Source organism: Narcine bancroftii, chromosome 12 (assembly GCF_036971445.1).
Source record: "Narcine bancroftii isolate sNarBan1 chromosome 12, sNarBan1.hap1, whole genome shotgun sequence".
Taxonomy (NCBI): domain Eukaryota; kingdom Metazoa; phylum Chordata; class Chondrichthyes; order Torpediniformes; family Narcinidae; genus Narcine; species Narcine bancroftii.
The window spans coordinates 84,388,848-84,408,831 of record NC_091480.1 but is presented as its reverse complement, the minus strand read 5'-3'; the positions used below and the strand labels follow the sequence as shown (position 1 = coordinate 84,408,831).

Here is a 19,984-nt window from a genome sequence, read left to right as displayed (position 1 = left end):
TGTATAAACAAAATCTACTATGAAGCCAAATGGGTTGATTGGGTTTTTTGCTGAAAGGCTTTCCAATGTGCTTCCTTGAAGTCTTGAACAGATCTGTGCATTGTATTTTAGAGAGAGGAGAGACAGGAGACTTTTTGAAGGCAAGATTCATGCAGTCCTCAAAAAAATATTTTAAGGTGCTTCTCAAAATAATTGCTGAATGTGAATAATTGGACTCCAGCAGTTGTATGGGTGTAACCTCTTTAAAAACTTGCATTTTTAAGAATTGCAAAGCATTTAGTTTCCTGTGAAACTTGTGTATTTAGTAATACAGGCAGTCCCTGGGTTAAGAACTTGCAGTCAACTTGTGAACTTGCAGTCAACTGTCCGCCCTTTTAAGTTATTTACACGTAACCATGCTTCCTTCCTAAGTGTAAATCCAATGCAAGAAAACCTCTATTGATGCTTTCTTCAAGAAATTTGACTGACACTAAATTAGAACAATATGTAGCTCTTCCAACTTATCTATAAATTCGACTTAAACAGATTTGGGAACAGATCTTGTTTGTAACCTGGGGACTGCCTGCACTTCAATGGCATAAAAGTTTTAATGGTGTAAGCAAAATGAAACTTGTAAGCCACTTTAAAAAAAACAGCAATTGAGTAGTTTCATGTACTTGTACTTTTAATTCACACATGCTTCTCTAGATTAGTGCAAGCCTTTTTAGTTCAGTAACTTGACCACTGCCACGTTAACTCGGTTTTCTTTTTGAGAATGCAAACTAACATGGAGCAGGAGTATTGCACTGAAATGACCATTCTAATTTGAGGAATGTTCACCAGCTGTAAATGCTATTTGTAGATGTGTTGTCTGTAGTTGAACATTCATTGGTTATAATGGCCTGTTTGATTATAAATGTTCTTTGCTTGGGATTGTTTCAATACTAGGAACTTGAGGTCAATTTCCGGCTATTGTAAGCTACATTTCTTTTTTTGGCAACACACCCCTGATTTGAAGATATTTAAGCACAGATCTAGCATGACACTCTCCTTCTGCAGAACAGGGGTGCCTTTCTCTTCCAAGAGATCAAGGCCTCAAATGCGCACTCTAATTGTAAAAGACCCCAATTTCACTTTCAAATGGCTGGGGTTTTGGAGAGAGTACTGGTAGTTTGCTGTCTAAAGGCTTTTTTGTAATGCTCATACTATTTACAAGGTTCTTTTTGCATTCTGGCCAACTTAGTTTTAAAGTCCTCCAATTTCCTCCTCCTGTCTGTCCATCTCCAGATTTGTTTACTTTGCAGCTCATTCCTACAGGAAAGAAATCCAAAGGGATCACAGCAGGCCACTGATATGGACCTGTACTGGGAACTGTAGCTATGCTAAGGCCATAAGCCATTTGTCCTCTAAGGGAAGCCCAGTGCGAGAACAAGTAACTTTGAAGTGTCCTTTTGCTATTTTGGAAGGTGTTCAATTTTCAGTGCCTTAGTATCCCACTTTAAAGCAAATGGAAAGGTGTTTTGAGGCCTGCTGTGGTGTCAGACCTTGATGGTGATAAAGGTTAAAGAGCAAATGGTTGTCCGCTATTCTGGAGTTAACTCTCCGGTATGAGTTAAAAAGCTGTGCACTGGTGTCTTGGGCGTCCTCCTGCAATGAGCAGGTTTGCTTTGGAGTTTGAAACAAATGCTTAATGTTAGAACAGACGGTTTTAAACATTTGGCAGTTGGAAGGAGCAGTTTACCGATGTAAAACTCCATTGTGCAGACCACTGAATTTAAAGTATCTGGTGTTTTTTAGGATTTGATCCTTTCACTTGGCAATCTCTGCCTTTTAAGTCCATTGTTAGTTGATTGACAGGTTGGGGGAAATGTGTATTGACTCAGTGAAGCTATTAACAAATTCTATTCATGCTTCCACTATTGGCATTAAGCGTATGGGACATTCATGCGTTTAGAATCTGGGCAAGGAAATCTCAGCAAGACCAATTTAAATTGAGCTTTCTAATTTCCTGCCATTCCCCCTACTCTCATTAACTTGTTTTCTGGTCAGATTTAAAATGATTTCATTTTAACAGTTCTAATAAAAATGCTTGTATTTTGTCAGATATTCCCTGATACTATTGACCCAATTGGTACCTGTTTCTGTTTGTGTTCAATGACAACATCTGGTGTTGGTTGTCTCTTCTAATTTATCTTGACCTATCATTATGAGGATTTGAGAGCAGCTAGTACTTTAATTAACCCTTTCTTAATTAGCTTTGTCCTTCCCACACACCTAGTCATTTAATCTTTATCATGAGCTAATTCAAGTGCCCTTTCCTCTCTGTGACCTACGAATGCCATTGATTTCACATCTGTCATAGACATAACAATCCTTGGGCCAATTTAAAAGCTGAAAGGAATTAATTTCTCATTTTTTGGAGCTGCAGGAAATGTGACTTTTTTTGTTGCATGTGGGCCCTTGAAGTCTGATTCTGCCCATTTATCATACAGCTGCAAATCAAAAACGTTGCTCCCTTGTTACGTCCAGTGACCTGAATAAGTACGCCCTCTTATCCACTTTTGTCTCTCAGTTTGAATGAAGAGACTGCAGATGCAAGGACCTCAAGCAAAAGCAGAGCTGGAACTTTTCTCTTTGGAGCGTAGAAGGATGAGAGGAGAGTTTCCTGCCGGAATTTTCTCACACTTTGAAGGGCTCAAGCCCGAAACGTTAGTTCTGTATCTTTTACCTTTGCTACATAAAGATCACTGTTGGACCCGCTGAGCTTCTCCAGCACTTTGTGTTTTTACTTCAATCACGGTGTTTAGAGAGTTTTGTGATCTACTTTTAATAGAGGTCTACAAGATTATGAGAGGTATAGATAGGGTGGACAGCCAGCACTTGTTTCCCAGGGCAAAAATAGTAAGTTGTGGTGCCTGGAAAACCTTGCCAGTGGTGGAGGATGAAACATTGGGAGCATTTAAGAGACATGTAGATGAAAGTAGAAGGTTATGGGTTGGGTGGGTTTAGTACTTTTTCTTAAAAAAAAAGGAATATATGGGTCAGCACAACATCCAGGGCCGAAGGGCCTGTCCTGAGCTGGAGTGTTCTTTGTTCAAAATCCAATCTACTGGAGGTTGAGCTGCACCAGTGGGAGAAAAAGAATTGTCAGTGTTTTGGGTCGGAACCATCATCGATCTGCTGACTTCAGGATTAAATTAGTCACTTAAATTTGTCCATGCCATCTTCTATTCTTCTGTAGATGTTGAAAGCTGTGGATAAAGTAGATCCTTCCCCATGGTGAAAGAGTCTAGGACAAGAGGGCACAACTTCAGGATTGAAGGATGTCCACTTAGAATAGGGATGCAGAGAAATTTCTTCAGCCAGAAATCGGAACTGTGTGGAGGCCAGGTCATTGAGTGTATTTAAGACTGGGATCGTTTCTTGATTAGCCAGGCCATCAAAAGTTGAGGGGAGAAGGCCGGGCAGTGGGGCTGAGTCGCCTATTTCTGATCCAATGCTTTTGGTCTTAATCGGTGACCTGAACTTTGTCCTTTTATAACACTCTTCATGTGCTTTTTTTAAAAAAAACTATCTTTTGACAGATTTTGCTGAAAAAGCCTTTATGGATCAAGATTTCCTTCCTGAACCTTGCTGATACTAAACTCACTTTCAGACCTCTTAAACATTAGCATTTTGCCATTTAGTTAGAATGGTAATGTTGGCAAGATCACTATTGCCAGTCCTTTCTTGCTATTGAAGCTGGAGAGTCAAGACCAAGAGGGTCAAGAACTTCAAATTCCTGGTGTCAACATCTCTGAGGATCTGTCCTGGAGCCTCCATGTCAATTCAATCACAAAGAAGTCTGGCCAGTAGCTATACTTTATGAGGAGTTGGAGAAGATTCGGTAGGTCATCGAAACTTCTACAGGTGTATGTGAAGAGCATTCTGGCCAGTTGCATCATTGTTTGGTACAGAGGTGCCAATGCTCAGGACAAGGAGAAAAACATGGGAGGGTTGTTAACTCAGCCTGCGACATCACAGGCACCAGACTTCACTCCATCAAAGACCTCTCCAAGAGCTGGTGTCTTAAGAAAGCAGCCTCTATCCTCAAAGATCCCCACCACTCAGACTATGCTCTCTTTGCTCTGCTACCATCAGGAAAAAGTTCAGGAACCTGAAGGTGAACACTCAGTAGCACAAGGGGAGCTTCTTCCCCTCTGGTATCAGATTCTTGCATAAATAATGAACCACGACACAGCCTTTCTTCAACTTGCACTCTTTTATTTACTTTGTAGGATGGTTTTTATAAATGTTGGCGCTGTGATGCTGTCACAAAACAACTAATTTTGCAACCTGTTTGTTGACAAACAAATTCTGATTCTGAATTGCTGAGGATCTCCCAATGAGGGTAATCTGACAGACTTCAAAGCTTCCACATCCTTCCAATGCAATTGAGATGGGATCTGTGGACAACACCCCAAAATGTAGCCAAACCAAAGTTTTGTACAGCTATAACTTGACTTGGATGTCCAAACCTGCCAAGCTCCTCCTTTGCCGCTCAGAGCTGTTTTTTTTGCAAACTTTATTTCTTTGGCTTGGCTTCGCGGACGAAGATTTATGGAGGGGGTAAATGTCCACGTCAGCTGCAGGCTCGTTTGTGGCTGACAAGTCCGATGCGGGACAGGCAGACACGGTTGCAGCGGTTGCAAGGGAAAATTGGTTGGTTGGGGTTGGGTGTTGGGTTTTTCCTCCTTTGCCTTTTGTCAGTGAGGTGGGCTCTGCGGTCTTCTTCAAAGGAGGCTGCTGCCCGCCAAACTGTGAGGCGCCAAGATGCACGGTTTGAGGCGTTATCAGCCCACTGGCGGTGGTCAATGTGGCAGGCACCAAGAGATTTCTTTAGGCAGTCCTTGTACCTTTTCTTTGGTGCACCTCTGTCACGGTGGCCAGTGGAGAGCTCGCCATATAATACGATCTTGGGAAGGCGATGGTCCTCCATTCTGGAGACGTGACCCACCCAGCGCAGCTGGATCTTCAGCAGCGTGGACTCGATGCTGTCGACCTCTGCCATCTCGAGTACTTCGACGTTAGGGATGAAAGCGCTCCAATGAATGTTGAGGATGGAGCAGAGACAACGCTGGTGGAAGCGTTCTAGGAGCCGTAGGTGATGCCGGTAGAGGACCCATGAATCGGAGCCGAACAGGAGTGTGGGTATGACAACGGCTCTGTATACGCTCATCTTTGTGAGGTTTTTCAGTTGGTTGTTTTTCCAGACTCTTTTGTGTAGTCTTCCAAAGGCGCTATTTGCCTTGGCGAGTCTGTTGTCTATCTCATTGTCGATCCTTGCATCTGATGAAATGGTGCAGCCGAGATAGGTAAACTGGTTGACCGTTTTGAGTTTTGTGTGCCCGATGGAGATGTGGGGGTGCTGGTAGTCATGGTGGGGAGCTGGCTGATGGAGGACCTCAGTTTTCTTCAGGCTGACTTCCAGGCCAAACATTTTGGCAGTTTCCGCAAAGCAGGACGTCAAGCGCTGAAGAGCTGGCTCTGAATGGGCAACTAAAGCGGCATCGTCTGCAAAGAGCAGTTCACGGACAAGTTTCTCTTGTGTCTTGGTGTGAGCTTGCAGGCGCCTCAGATTGAAGAGACTGCCATCCGTGCGGTACCGGATGTAAACAGCGTCTTCATTGTTGTATTTTGCAAAATACATGTAATAATCCACTACAAAATACAAATAAACTATTGACTGCATCCCCACCCCACACTAAACAAAACAAAACACAAAAAAAAACTCCCCTTCTCCCTCGGAGCCTTTTTAAAAAAAAAAATGTATATTAAATGTTTGGTGTGCCATTTACTTAATTTCTATAGTCATATATTCTAAATACAAACTCCACATATCAACGAAGAAAGAATAATTATTTCGTAAATTATATGTTACTTTTTCTAAATATAAACCTGATTGCATTCATTATGCCATCTTTGCAAACTCAATTGTACATAATTCTTCCATGTAACAGCAATACATTTTCTTGCTACTGCCAATCCTAATATTAAAGAAAAGCTAAATATGGTTTAGTCATTTGTAACTCTATAAAAGGCACATTAATATTAAACACATCAATGGATCCAATTGCAAATCTATTTTGAACAAATCTCTCAAAAATTTTATAACTTCCTCCCAAAAATATTTAACTATTTTACATAACTAAACTGAATGTATAAAAGTACCTTTTTGCTTCCTGCACCTAAAACACAAGTCTGTTAAACTAAATCCATATCGCTTCAATTTTTCAGGCATCAAATATAATCGATGCAAAATATTATAGTTAACCATGTTGGACTTAACATTAATTAACTTTGTAACACTATCTACACATATTTTAGACCATTCTTCCCATGTCAAAACATCCACCCAGAGCTCTGTTGCTACTTTCAGAGCCCTGTCGACTTGCATTCCAAGTTCCTTCTGGACATCACTGCTCCTAGCGTATATGTTTGCAGTTAACCTCCCAAAATGAATTGCCTCGTTCTTGCCTGGATTAAACCCCATCTGCATTTCCTTCTGGTCTGTGTCTTGCTGTATTCTTCGACAACCTTCACCTGTCCTTTTCTTTGCTTCATTACCTTTCAGGTTAGACATCTGTTGTCGTATTAAAGATGAGCATTTTGCCTAATTTTTGTTCCCCTGGCTATGAAGATCGTGTCCTCATGTCAAACTATTTGCATTATCTAATGATGGATTTTTTTTTTGTGTACTGTTTTATTTAGAGATAACTAAATCGGTTTAATCCATTAAATGGTCCTTCAATCAACGCCAGTCAATCTATAATTTGAATCCAAGTGCTTGTACAGTGATGAGCTCTGGTTGAACTACTCTAGTTGACTGTGCCAACTAGAACGTCCAGATCTGTTCTTTTTTTACATAGAACCTGCATGATTTTTCTGTTCTGAAGTGTCTCCCTACTTCTGGGAGTGGCCATTCACACAGGAACGACCAAAACTCCAATTATCTGTACCCCACTGCGAGTTTAGTCAGAATACCTGAAGTGGGATAGATAAGGAGGCTGCACATCCTATTCATTGGCCCGTTGTTCACGAATCACCTGCAGTTCGGTTTAGATTTCAGGCGATCCATGAAAACAGCTAGATAAAATGTTGGAATGGAATGAGTCCTTATTCCTGCTCCGATCTCTTTTTTTTTTACACAGACTGTGGTCTGTGAAATTGGGAATAATTTCCTAGAGTGCAACGGCTCTCTATTTTTATATATAAAATAATTGTCTTTTGGCCATCAGTATATATGTCACTAAACTGATTTAAATCTACTGTTGCATTTCACTAATTTGTTTTAGTTGGTATTAATAAGACCATTAGCAAGATAACCTGGCTGTTAATTTTGTTGCCAATTTTCTTCGAGATCATTAAATATTTGTTTCCTGCGGTATGCTCTAATGGACGAAATGTACTCCAAATCAGTAAAAATTTTAATCAAAGCAATGTCATTTTTTTTTAAATGATGTGGTGAGTAAATTCTGCAGCTTCTCAATTCTGTTTTGGTGTAGGGTGCCATCAAGTGGTGATTTTTTTGACAAAGACTTCCTACCAGACGAGCTTAGTTAGTTAGCATTGCTTTTCCAGGTCTGTGTCACTCAATATAAAATGCAAAGGTTCCAGAGCACGCTGTGGATCTTGCACAGATCTTTGCTTGCAATTATAATTAGAGTTGAAATAGTCATTGCATATTCAAACACTCAATTGTAGGATTGTTTTGAGTCAATTGGAAAATGTGCGCTTTGTTGTACGGTTCTTTAAAGTATTTGGATGCAAATTTGTATAAACACCCAGTTTAAGGACTGGTGATAAAGTACTAATTATCATAATCCCATCAATGTTGCTTTGTTTCAGGTAATCCACTGTGCAGTTGATGTAATTTGCCTGCCTCAGAAGGAAAAATGTGCTTGTTTTTCTAATTATGGCATTGGAAGAATTTTGACAGTTTTGGGAGTGCCCTTTTTGTCCAATATTTAACTCTTATCACAGCTTTGTTTCCATTGCAGTTTTGATTTTAAATTTGGAGTTCATCCCTGTTCTCCAACAGGAAAAGTAGAGGGATCAAGATGACATTTTTGTTCCGACTTTAATCAAAATTACTTCAAATGACTTGGCATTGCTCCTCCAATTTCAAGTACCTAGTTTTTCATCTGGACACCCTCCAGCTAGATGGCATTAACGTAGACTTCTCCGGTTTCTGTTAGCATTCTCTCTCTCCTCCATTGCTGTCTTCTTTACTCCAGTTCACCAACCCTTCCCTCTCCATTCTCAGAGCCATTCCCCTCCCCCCCTTTTTATTTTTTGCTGGTATGCCCTCCCTCCCTTATCCACCTATTACCTCCTGTATGTATTCTTGCTCCTGCCCTGCCCCCCCCCCCCATTTGGTTCTGGCACCTGCCTTGATGAAGGGCTCGTCCAAAATGTTGGTTATGTATCTTTGCAAAAAAACATAGATGGTTTGACTTGCTGAGTTTCTCCAGCTTTGTGTTTTTACATAAATCGTGGTGTCTGCAAACTTTCATGTTTTAATCTTGGTACTTAAAATACGACCATTGATTTAGCAAAGCAACTAGAGTGGTATTAACTGCTTTGGTGGATCAAAGCTGGCATTCCAGTAGGATTTGTTTCCTGGTAAATGAGCATCTGCACTTGTAATTTTTAACCAGAACGTATTGGGATTAATGTTGCCATATTAGTGTCCATTCCTAATTGCCCTTTCTCTTCCTCTGCAGGTTGGTGATGCTATGAAGCACATGCAGGAACACAAGAACATTGGAAAAATCATCTTGGTCCCTGAAGTCAAGACAACTGATGCCACAACTGGAAATTAAATCTGTTTCTAAAAGGCAGGGATAACCTCATGAATTAGCTGAAATTCCTACTTTTTTTTGACCTGGAGATAAACATAGTTTGAGAGCTGTACTTGGGAAGTGACCCCCCCCCCCCCCCCCCCCCAGACTGATTTACTCCTGCAATCAGTTTGTTGCTTTTGACACTGTTACAATCAGTGGGTTTTGATTCCGTGACAACCTTGTATTTTTCCATTGTATGTTAGCGACTCCTCCCAAAAGTTCAGTCAGAAACTTGTTAAAACCATAGAAAATTGATTTGCAGAAATCTGCATTTTGTCCCTTTTTTTCCAGATCACTGCTATGAATAGTCCTTGTCCCCCTATGTGTAGAACAAGTTATAACAGGGGTCCTTCAGCTAAAGGCAAAGATTTAGCCACTAGCTGTAGACAGCATGCATTGGGTAATAGTGAAATTACTTTAAGCCACTTTTAATTGAAGTTGCTCCAAACGGTTCTAGAGATGGCAGATTTATCGTCTCTGCCGATGATTTCCATTGAACTTGGTTACTTTTCCCCACAAATGCAAGATTCTGCAAAGCATAAAACAGGGTTGGAAGTGATTTCTCAGCTGTAGGTTTGAACCCAAGGGAGAGAAATTCTTTTGAACCTGCCATTTGATGACCACTTGTATTGGGGTTATGCAAAATTCTTAGCCAGTTGATTTTGGCTTTACAAGTAAATGATGAATAGGAAAACTTGGGTATTAGATCTCTGAAATTGGAACCACTTAATTCTTGAATTGGTTTATCTTTGCATTAGAAGCTATTTGACCTTTGTCAATTAGAACTTTTAGAACTTTTGACGGGGCACTGAGACACATTCTGACAGAGGTAAAGCTGCCAATACCTGCATGATAGAATGTTCTGGAATAGTCGAGTTAGAAAGCTACTCAATTTCCACCCCACACAACCCCCCCCCCCCCACCTTTGTTAGTTTGGTGCCTGTTGTGTTCAAAGATGCTGTCCAATAAATGCAGCATGAGAGAACTTGCCAGGTTTCTGTGCAATAGTTTAGCATGGTGGCCATTTTAAATCAGATTCAACTTTTATTGTCTGGTTCCAAAATAATTCTTATTTAAAAACTCCCCCCTCCACCTTCCATGTGAGGTGCATGGGACGAGGGATGGAGAAATGTGAAGCAAGTGATTACAAGACTAGTCTAGTTCAGCCTTGTCATGTTGACTTCACTAACCAACCTTGGGATAATAGCCTCCAAAACCTGACTGATCTTGGAATAGTCTGACCAATCTATTTTGAAGCCAAATACAAATTTGAAAACACCTAGGATGACCTTTTCCAAGAATTGATAATGTGACACCAAGCTGATTCACTTGATTTGAAATGCCAAGACCAATGTGAATTACTCAATTTTCATCTCTAGTTTGTAAGTAGCGTTTCTTTTGGGGCTGAGATTCCACTGGGGGTCAGTAGCAATGTTGCCTTTGTCCTGCACCAGAGCCAATAACTTTTGAGACAGTGTACCAATGGTATCTGGGCATTTTAAACTCTGCCTATTGGAATAAAGCTGGAAGCTATGTATCACACAGTGGCTCTTACTAAAGACTATTTTTATTCTGTAAAGGACATTTGAGTATTTACTTTGTACCCAGGTCTGATTTGTGTCACTTTGCCTTTTGAGCTCAAGTATTCTTAAAATGTGTATTTTTACTGGTGCCATATACCTGGGATAACAAACTGATGCAAGCTCTGCCTTTCAAACCATTGTTGCCATGCAAACTAGAACACAGTTTAGTGCCTTGTTTTGTCAGCTAGTTTAATTTTCATCTTTTTTCATTGTGATTCTGCAGTTGTTTATTCAGATTCCAAGATGAAAACCTGTTTTAAATGATAAATTTTCAATATATCCATTCATTGTATTAGCTTCTCTACACAAGTTTCCAAATAATGGAGCTGTTTAGTTCTACCTTTTTTTGGAGGGGTGGGAGAATATGTAATGACTTGGCTTAACTATGTTCCTTGTATAGTAGTATCTGGACTCTACAAGTGCCACATTATTTAAGTTCATTGCTTCGCGAATATGTGATTGGATCAGCTTCTTTTCCAAGTGACTGGGAAAGCAAGTGTGGTGCCTAGACACTTATCTGATTATTGAACCTGTGAATTTTGTTTCAAACAATTTGCATTCATTGGAATGTTGTCCCGAATTAATAATAAATTGTTTACACCAACAGGAGCCTCTTGCATGGAAGTCTGACATTTCCAATAGTTAGCTAAAGATGGACTTGTCTGAGCTGACCTCGGCATTTCATGTGTATCGTGGACTTCCATGACCAAATGTTTAGTCCAGCAGTTCAAGGGTAAATTTCAAAAAATCCAAGTGTTCTATTAGTTTACAACATAAACTGATCTACTTCTGGATCCTGTTGGTATTTGTAAGGGGAAATAGAAGCAGTGAGAGGTAGCAGAATGTCTCAATGTCTTCTGTCCCACCGCTTGTGTTCGGTTTAGAAGGGGAATGTGCTTCAGATGGGTAATCTGTAATGCTGCACTGTCACTGTGGCCTTGTACATGCCTTTTGACTACCTCCATTCTATTAATTTGACATCATTATAATGTCTTGGAAATTTCACAGATTTAAATCCTGAGGTTTTGTACTGACAGAGGGGAAAATGCTTCAGGTCTACAATTGTTCAGAAATAGCTGGGGACCCAAGAGCTTTTTCTTGCTTTCCTGCCCTGTGAAACAAGAAGTTTGGTGGCAAGGTAGTCACTGAACTCGCTTAAACGTTCCTTTTAATTGTTGCTGTCATTAAACTTCTAATACTCTTGATGGAATCTGCCATGCTGCTCTCCTGTTTTGTGTTGGTCGAGTGAGAGCCATTCTACTTTTGGGTGATCCTTCACTGCCCCATCCAGTGGAGAGATTACATTTGACTGTAGTAGATAAACTTTGCTTCTAGTGCTTGCATTCCAGCTAAGTTTTGGTTTTGGGAGGGTATAATAGAGTTTGTCCTTGGAGGTTATAACAGGCCAAGGTTCCTGATATTGGCACAAGAAACTCACTGGGCTCTAGACCTTACTGAAGTCAGAACTTCACCCCTGTCCCTAAGAGTGGATAAGACATGGGGGGGGGAAGCTTGATGGATTGACATCTATGGGTCAACTACGTTGGTGTTTGAAAATCCACGTGATACACAATTGAGCCCGAGCAACTACTCCTAATGACTTGTCTTCTCAATTTTTTTTTAAAAAGTGTGTCAATTTGACTTGAAGCCAAGGGACCCAATGATTCTGAATTGTCTGAAAAGCAATGATATCAAGTATCCAGTTCAGTGGTTGATGTCAAAGAGAAGGATTATGAAGGATATGCCAATAAAACTCCATTTGTCTGGATCTAAAAGGGCCAAGTCAGTCTAAGTGTGGATTGTGGAAAACCTGCCTTTGATTTACAGTTGCAAATCCTCTACCTGTTTGATCCTGTATAAACTGTAGCCTGCTGAAGATCTTGCAGTAATTAATTTTGAAACCAGATGAGCTCAAGGAAGAAGCCTATTCCGTATGCGTAGGGAGCCTTGGACTGGAAGTAGAGGGGTATTTTCTTGATTTGAGAAGTGCCCATTGAAATTTATATTGTGTAAGGGTCCTTGTTTGCAAACAAGCTGACCAAAATGTGTTTGGCTATTGAATGTTTTGAACCAGGTTGATCCAACAGTTTTTGGATTCCGCTACTGAAGAAAAAAATTCTTGTCCTTCAACTTGAGACCAACAATCAGATGTTTCCTGCTATAGAGTCAGAGGAACATTGTTATTGAGTCTGCCATTTAAATTCTGCATGACACTGGTGAGAGAACAGTCATCAGTTGCTCCTTCAGTAATAAGGCACTTATGGGGGAGGAGGGGGAGGAGAGGGAGGAAAGTAGTTTGGAGCAGAAACAACTTGACGGAGTTTGATAACTAAAGGCTGTTCTTGTATTATATCCTGAATTAAAAATAGCGTTGTTTATCTTGGGTACAGGAATTTGACCCAGTTTTTGTCTATGTAAAAATGCAAACTTTATTTAAATGTGTAAACTGAAGGAAGAGAGCAAATTCTTTGCAGAAGTTCAGTGTGGTCTAGAGCCACAAAAATACCATCTTCAGTGATTCACTAAGGATCATTCAAAGTCTTGCCTCTTAATTTGTATCACCATCATTTTGTTTGAGGGCTTTGGTAAAGACTGTTTAATTCAAGACGGTGAAAATAAACATTAAATTTCCTTGCAATGTTTCAGATTAGTCCTAAAGACTGGGCGCTCCAGGTCCTGCCATTTTGTAGAATTTGCCTTGTCAGGTTTATGACTATTGGTGTTTTGGTAACGTTGTCTTGTTGCAGAGGGTGGGAGGAGACTACAATCTCCGTCAATGGCTGTCTTTTTGTGAAGGATGTTGGTGGATCCCTGTCCTGCTGACTGAGCCCTTTCCACGTTAGCTAACTGGTTAATTGCCAGTTCAAAAGAGCGTTTTTGCCATTCACACTAGACCAACGTTAATCGGTTCTCTGCGCCCTTTCACACTCACCACCTGCAGAGCAAAGGGGCACCTATCCTCCAGTGGTGACGTCCTTCATACCCCCTGTCCTGGGTGAACCTGTACGCCGATTCAAAACGAGCCGGTGATGATGCACCTTCCCTAGGCGGTTCATCCCCAGGGTGATCTGATGTCTGCATGCCAGTTTAACTGGTAGATTAGCAGTTAATTACTGGGTTAAAATGCCAGTGTGAATGGGGATGCAAAATGGTGGCTCTCTTCTTGAAGCCTTGAACCCCTGTGTTCTATTCCAATGCTGTAATTTTCTTATTGTGGGATCACCATAGTGCAATTATTAAACTTCTGCCATGCACAGTATCAGGGTTCTAACGTGTAGCAACAAATGGCTGAAACCTGCTCTTGCATTTCTCTCTGGAGTTGCCAATTGAGGTGACAGCAAAATGTATTTTTTGGGTGAGGATTTTGCTGGCAAGTCGAGTATTTGTTGCCCATCCATTTGTCTTGATCTTGCAAGGTAGTTGGTTCACTTTATAGCCTGTCCCATTTATTGTAGTTCTGCACATAGGCCAGATGCATCCAGGAAGGACTTTTCATTAAAAGCAATGCAAAAACTTGTGTTTGACCTAAGAGATGCAGATGTTTGTCTTCACAACTGTCTTGCTTCAAGAAAAATACAAATCCATGACTTGGTTGATGCAGTGTGGCATGACAGTTCCAAGATTCAGTCTCTGCATCTTGTTCTCCCTCTTGCTGAATAGAAACTGTGTTTGGAGAATAGAGATGAGATGCTTTGAGATTAGACTTCAAAAGGTAATATTAGCACACACTTGGCAATGATTTTGCAAGCTCAGCTGGTGAATTGTAGAAAAGATTTGGAGTACAACCACATTCAAACTCCCTTGAGTGACGAGTAATGAATCATGAATTAGTCATTTTTTTTTCCCTGTTTGTTGTTCTCAGAGCAGTTTTCATTCTCAGAGCAGTTTTCAATCAATCTCAAATGTGCAGGATGTTAATATTCTGATTTTTAGGTTGACAGCATTTGCAGTTTAATGATTTTGAAAAAAGTAATTAGTCTGATGTTGAATCTGGCTTTAGAATGTAGCTATCATCTAACATGTTCTGGCATTGAACTTGAAAGAATTTAATGGATGTTAACTTTGATCTTTAGCAATTCTGATTTGATTAAAAACATCCATTAAAAGTTTTCCAAATGTTTAAATCATAAACCTGTTCGACTGCAACAGTTTAAAGAATAATTGGACATCACTTTGCAACTGCTAAACTAAGACTTCCTTAGGAAATGTCTCAAAAGGGTGTTTGCAACTGTAAATTAATTGAAAGCGAGAACTTGTCATTTGCAGGAGGGAGAGAAATGGGTCAAATGTTAACTGTGCTTGATTTGATGTTTTAACCTCATCAAAAATTGCTTTTGTACGTGTGAGGCGGTTGCTGTTTAGATGGATTCTACAATGAAATGTAATGCTGTTTATGCCAGGTATTACCATATGCCTTAAATGTTTAATAAAATGCATACCAAAACACAAGGATTTGCTGTTTATGTGTAATTGATGACCTCTTCTAATTTTGATTCAACATCATTGAATATAATACCTTGGCGTTCTCACTAGAAGCAACATTCAAAATCCAAATGGCTGAGGTGCCCATTTATTTTTCCAGTTTTTGGAATGCAGCACGGTAACAGGCCCTTTTGGCTCACAAGCCCATGCCACCAAAATTCTCCAACTAACCTACAAACCCCATGTATTTTTGGAGGGTGGGGAGGAAACCGAAGCACCAGGAGCACGACCACTGGGAGAACATACTGATGGGTCACTTCATGTAGTAAAGGGCTTGTTGTGATATGTTGAGTTGGAGAATGGTTTTATTTGTCTCATCAGAAAGCACTCAGCCACGTGGGCCAGCCCTTGTCCCGTTCTTTAAATCTGATCAGCAGACACTGAGTAGTACAAACATAGAGCTGTGTTACAATGGGTTTATTGCAAACTGCTTTCAAAGTTACTGAACCTTCATGCTTTATTTTGCAAACTTGCACTATTTTTGGTATTGTTGCTACGTTTCCCCTGCCTTTTTCCAAAATCTATGATGGAAGTAATTGTCAAGTTGGGCAGCAGCTAGAGCAGAGGTTCTCAAACATTTTCTTTCCACTCACTTTAAGTAATCCCTCCGCCATTGGTGGTCTGTGATTAGTAAAGGATTACTTAAGGTGGTATGTGAGTGGGAAGGGAAGTTTGAGAATCACTGCTCTCGACCCAATTGTTACTGAAATATTTTGCTTGAGAAAAATCGTCAATGGTCCATTTCTTTTGACACAAAACGAGTCAATTAGGTACAATTTAAAACAGTGTTTTTCAAACTTTTTCTTTCCACCCACATACCACCTTGAGCAATCCCTTAAAGTGGTATGTGGGTGGAAAGAAAAAGGTTGAGAACCACTGATCTCGAGAACTGGTGTTTTAGTTGCAGATAAAATTGCTTTTGGAGAAAGGGGATGGATGGTGGGGAAAAGAAGGAAGTGCTGAGTGGACAAATCAGCCATGATGAGCCCAGCATTGCCAATTGGTTCTGACAGTGGTACTAGAGACTCCTGTGCATCCATAGTCTTTGTCCTATAGACTGTGCTCCCATCCTATTTTAGTCTAAAGGACTGTTTTCTCTCTGCACTCCTTCATCGAGGTATTACAATCCCTGATAATCATCCATGTAGTTCTACTTCCTTCCCCCCAAACCCCCCCCCCCCATGAAAAACCTATCCAATTGAATTCAGTCTGTGCTCTTGTAGGAAGTTTTTTTTTCTCTGTTCTAATGCTACTGTGGGTGGGCAAGAGAATTTTGATAAGTCAGGTAAAATCCCCGGTATCCAGCAACTGGAAAACCAACAAACTCGCAAAAAAAAATCAAGGAAATAAATAATTTTTAAAAATACAAATTCAAATAAAAGTTAAAAATTGTAAATGTTTTCCAAAGCACACACAACTCCCTGGTGAAGGTAGAGCAAAATTTCAGCCAGCAGGGCAACCCAGTCGTGCCCCTGCCCGCAGTGGTTGTTTGAACAAAGTTGTGTTTGAATAAAATGACGCCACCCAGGATGAAGAGCCAGCCGATGCCGCTTGCCACTGGGGTGACTCCTTATCTAGTAAGAGTCTTTATTAGAATCGGGTAAAAGTGTTGGATGGGAGGGAAATAATGATGGCGTCAGTGATCCAGGTTCAAATTTAAATTTTTATAAGATAAGGAATTACCTGATTAAAATTAACTTTACATAATTAAGGACTACAATATTTTTTCAAATTATTTTTCACCATCTTTTAAACTGTTAGACATTGTAACAGTGTGTCTCAGGGAACCTGAAAATACCCATATCCACAATTCTTGTAGGCGTCGGATACCAGGGGTTTTACTGTATTATAGACTTAAGTGGTTTTGATCAGAATTTTTTTTGGAGATAATACAGTACCAGCCCATGAGCAATCACTGCACCAATGTGACCGATTAACACACCAACCTGTACACTTTGAGGAAACTGGAGCACCCAAAGGAAGCCCATGCAGAAACGAGGAGATTTGGGCCTCGGTCACGAGCATTACATTGTTCAAATTAAAGTATCATTGCACAAGTATCTATAAAAGAGATTTGCTTTGGAAACTGAGGCAATATCCTCAACTGGCCTTCTGCTGGGATGCAGTCATTGGAAATCTTGCCCATCTTTTCCTTTCCCGACCCCAACATTTTTGTTAGTGATTTGGGAATCTCACAAGGGGGAATTTAAGGTACATGAACACCCATAACATAGGTTACAGTCTAGTCCTTCACTCTATTTCTCACCACCTGCTTAGTCAGTCGATGACCCAACCACTCCTTCCAGTAAAATGCTGTAGTGTTTCCTATGTGGTCTGTACATTAATAAAACTGAATGTTCATTTGCCATCTCCTTCCCTTTATACTGGGTGACCTTGACCTTTCAGTTTCATGTCCCTGTAATTCTGACCTTTTATGGACTCCTGCAGAATTTCAGGACAGAGTTGACCCACGGCACAGTTTAGCGCAAGGCTGTTACAGCGCAGGTGACTGGGATTCAAATCCGGTGCTGTCCGTAAGGAGTTTGTACATTTTCCCCATGTCTGTGTGGGTTTCCTACAGGTGCTCCGATTTCCTCCCATCCTTCAAAAACATACAAGATTGTAGGTTAATTGGGCAGCATGGGTTCGTGGGCCGAAAGGGCCTGTTACCGTGCTGTCGTCTAAATTTAAATCTTACTGGCACATTGTGGTGGAAACCGTAAAACCGACTTATTAATTAGAAGCATAGAGTAGGAGGAGAAACAAACAAGGGACTTATGAAATACAACTACACTGATCTATCCCTTCAAGTGATCTTGTTTCACAGAAGGCTATCAAGGACGTGATTTCTAAGGATGCAGATTTGAATATCAGTGTTGCACGAGTTGATCTAGCCATTTTCTATGAAGGCAGGTCCTGGAGTATAGCATTACAAGGATGACCCCAGAAAATCAAATCTGACAAGAAACATTTAGAGGCTCGCTTGTCAAGGCAACAAACTGAATTAAAGTGAATTGAGGGCAGGTGCAAGCATGATAAATGCCTTCTGGGTCCAATGGGATGGAGCAAAGCCAAACTGAGCTTGCCAAAAAGCACCACATAACTGGCTTCTGGTTGCCATATTTAACAACATCGGATAGCCAGCTATTCCTCACGAGTCAATGTCCAAATCGTTCATTGCTTCAAACTTCTCTCATCTAATTACAGTGGATCCAGATATAGAGTAGATTCCCCATTATCCAGGGATGGCCAGATGCTACATCTGCAAATTTTCCGGTTGTCCGAGACACACTGTTACAACGTAACTAATACACCTGCACTAAGAATACACAGTTTAAAAGACTGCAAAATATGAAGTAACTTGGAAAAAAAATCAGTACAGTAGCATTTAATTATGTAAAGTTTGCTTTAATCAGGTGATTCCCATAATATGCGAAGTTTAAGTTCTAATCCCATGCTGCTGTCGTAATTTTAATCTCTCCCCACTCCCCCACCCCAAAGTTTGCAGACAAAGCCTTACTCATACACCTAATACGAATAAGGATAAAGAATCTTACTAGTCAGGGGTAGGGAGACCCTTTGGCAGAGTCACCCCAGCGGCGAGCAACCTCGACTGGCTCCTCATCCTGGGCGTGCCATTTTGTTCAAACAGCTGCTGTGGGCAGGGCAAAGCCGGGTCGCTCCATTGGCTGAATGTTTGCTCCCATCTTCACCAGAGGGTTGTGTGTTTCTTCGAGGAACACTTACTTTTACAATTTTAAACTTTTAATTAAACTTTTATTTATCTTATTTATCTTTTAAGTATATTTCTTTATTTTACTAGCAGGATACCCGGCGATGCCTGGGAAATGAAACACTACATGTGTTGACGACATGGTTGAAACAAAATACCCAACACTTGTTGTCTGCTCATGGAATGCCTGGCGGCATCAGCACTGAGGTGGGCTTAGTGTTGATGCTCTGTTTCCCGCTACCTGCCCCTTGTTTGTCTGGAAGCATCAACATTGAATCAAGACTGATGTTCCTCTGGTGTCTCTTGCTTTCTCCTTTGTCTAACTCTACAGGCTTGTGAAGATCTTCTGCCAATGTTCTTTGGGCCCATATTGAACTGTGTTCATTGGTGAACGGCACTGTAACTCATTGAGGTGTCCCTGGTGCAAGTTCATTTTTTTTGGAACTTCATATGACTTTAAAGGCATCAAATGTTACCACAATTATACTAAACAGTAATGCATGTCACCCAACCCAACAATTTCCTCTGCAACGAGATTTATTGTATTTCTACCATTTATGCCATTTTATTGGATGATCCAGAAATTTAAAACTTCCACCTTAAAAGCAGTGGTCATCCAACACAGAATATAAAATTCCCACTTCGACGACAAAGTCACAACACTGCTGCCATCTTTCCACTGGCTCCGATGCAATCTCACACATGCCCTGTCTCAATGGTTTTCCGACCAGGTCGATGGCCGTCAGCTCTGTACAGGCTTTTAACAGCCTGTTAAAGGAGTTGACAGTGGATTATTTCAAAATATCCAAATAAAATGTGACTCTTTAAATGACCATTTGTTATTAAAACAGTGTGATTTGCTTTCAACAGCCAACCACTGGTGAGCAGTAAGTGCCAAATTATTTTTTTTTGTGGGGGGGGCTGGTGTCATCTTATTCAAATGGTATCGCTCAACATTTTAGGTGAAAATTCCGAGGGTCATCCTAAACCACGGCATTTGGGGCATCTTCCCCAAATCTGATGGTTGTTTCTTTCTCCACAAGTACCAATTTGTCCTGTTATTTACCAGCATTGTCTTTAATTTCAGTTGTTTGGCATCTGCAATATTTTCCTTTTGTCCCCATCTACACAACTATGAGATGCAGCAAAAGGACAGAGGGCCTAATCATCGAACTCTAATGGAAGAATTCAAAGTCTGCTTCCTCCAGGAAATCTTTCCACGAGTTAGAGGATTTATTTTTGTTTCAATCTGAGTAGAATTAAAATGTTTACCTGTGATTTTTTTTAACCACTCTATCTGGTTTATGCAAGCATCAATATCT

General features: G+C 40.5%; 2 protein-coding genes across 3 annotated transcripts in view; one reads left to right on the top strand and one right to left on the bottom strand.

The window, feature by feature from the left end:
- vat1 (vesicle amine transport 1) overlaps nt 1-14,896 on the top strand; it is a 40,914-nt gene extending 26,018 nt beyond the window's left edge. For both annotated transcript variants that reach the window (XM_069907317.1, XM_069907319.1), the window contains one exon: nt 8,745-14,896. In XM_069907317.1, coding sequence (XP_069763418.1) covers nt 8,745-8,843 — 99 coding nt within the window. In that variant the 3' untranslated portion in view covers nt 8,844-14,896. The remainder of the gene's footprint in view (nt 1-8,744) is intronic.
- The window catches only part of LOC138747761 (uncharacterized), a 40,618-nt gene that overhangs the window by 3,349 nt on the left and 17,285 nt on the right, over nt 1-19,984 (bottom strand). The gene's annotated exons all lie outside the window — the stretch shown is intronic.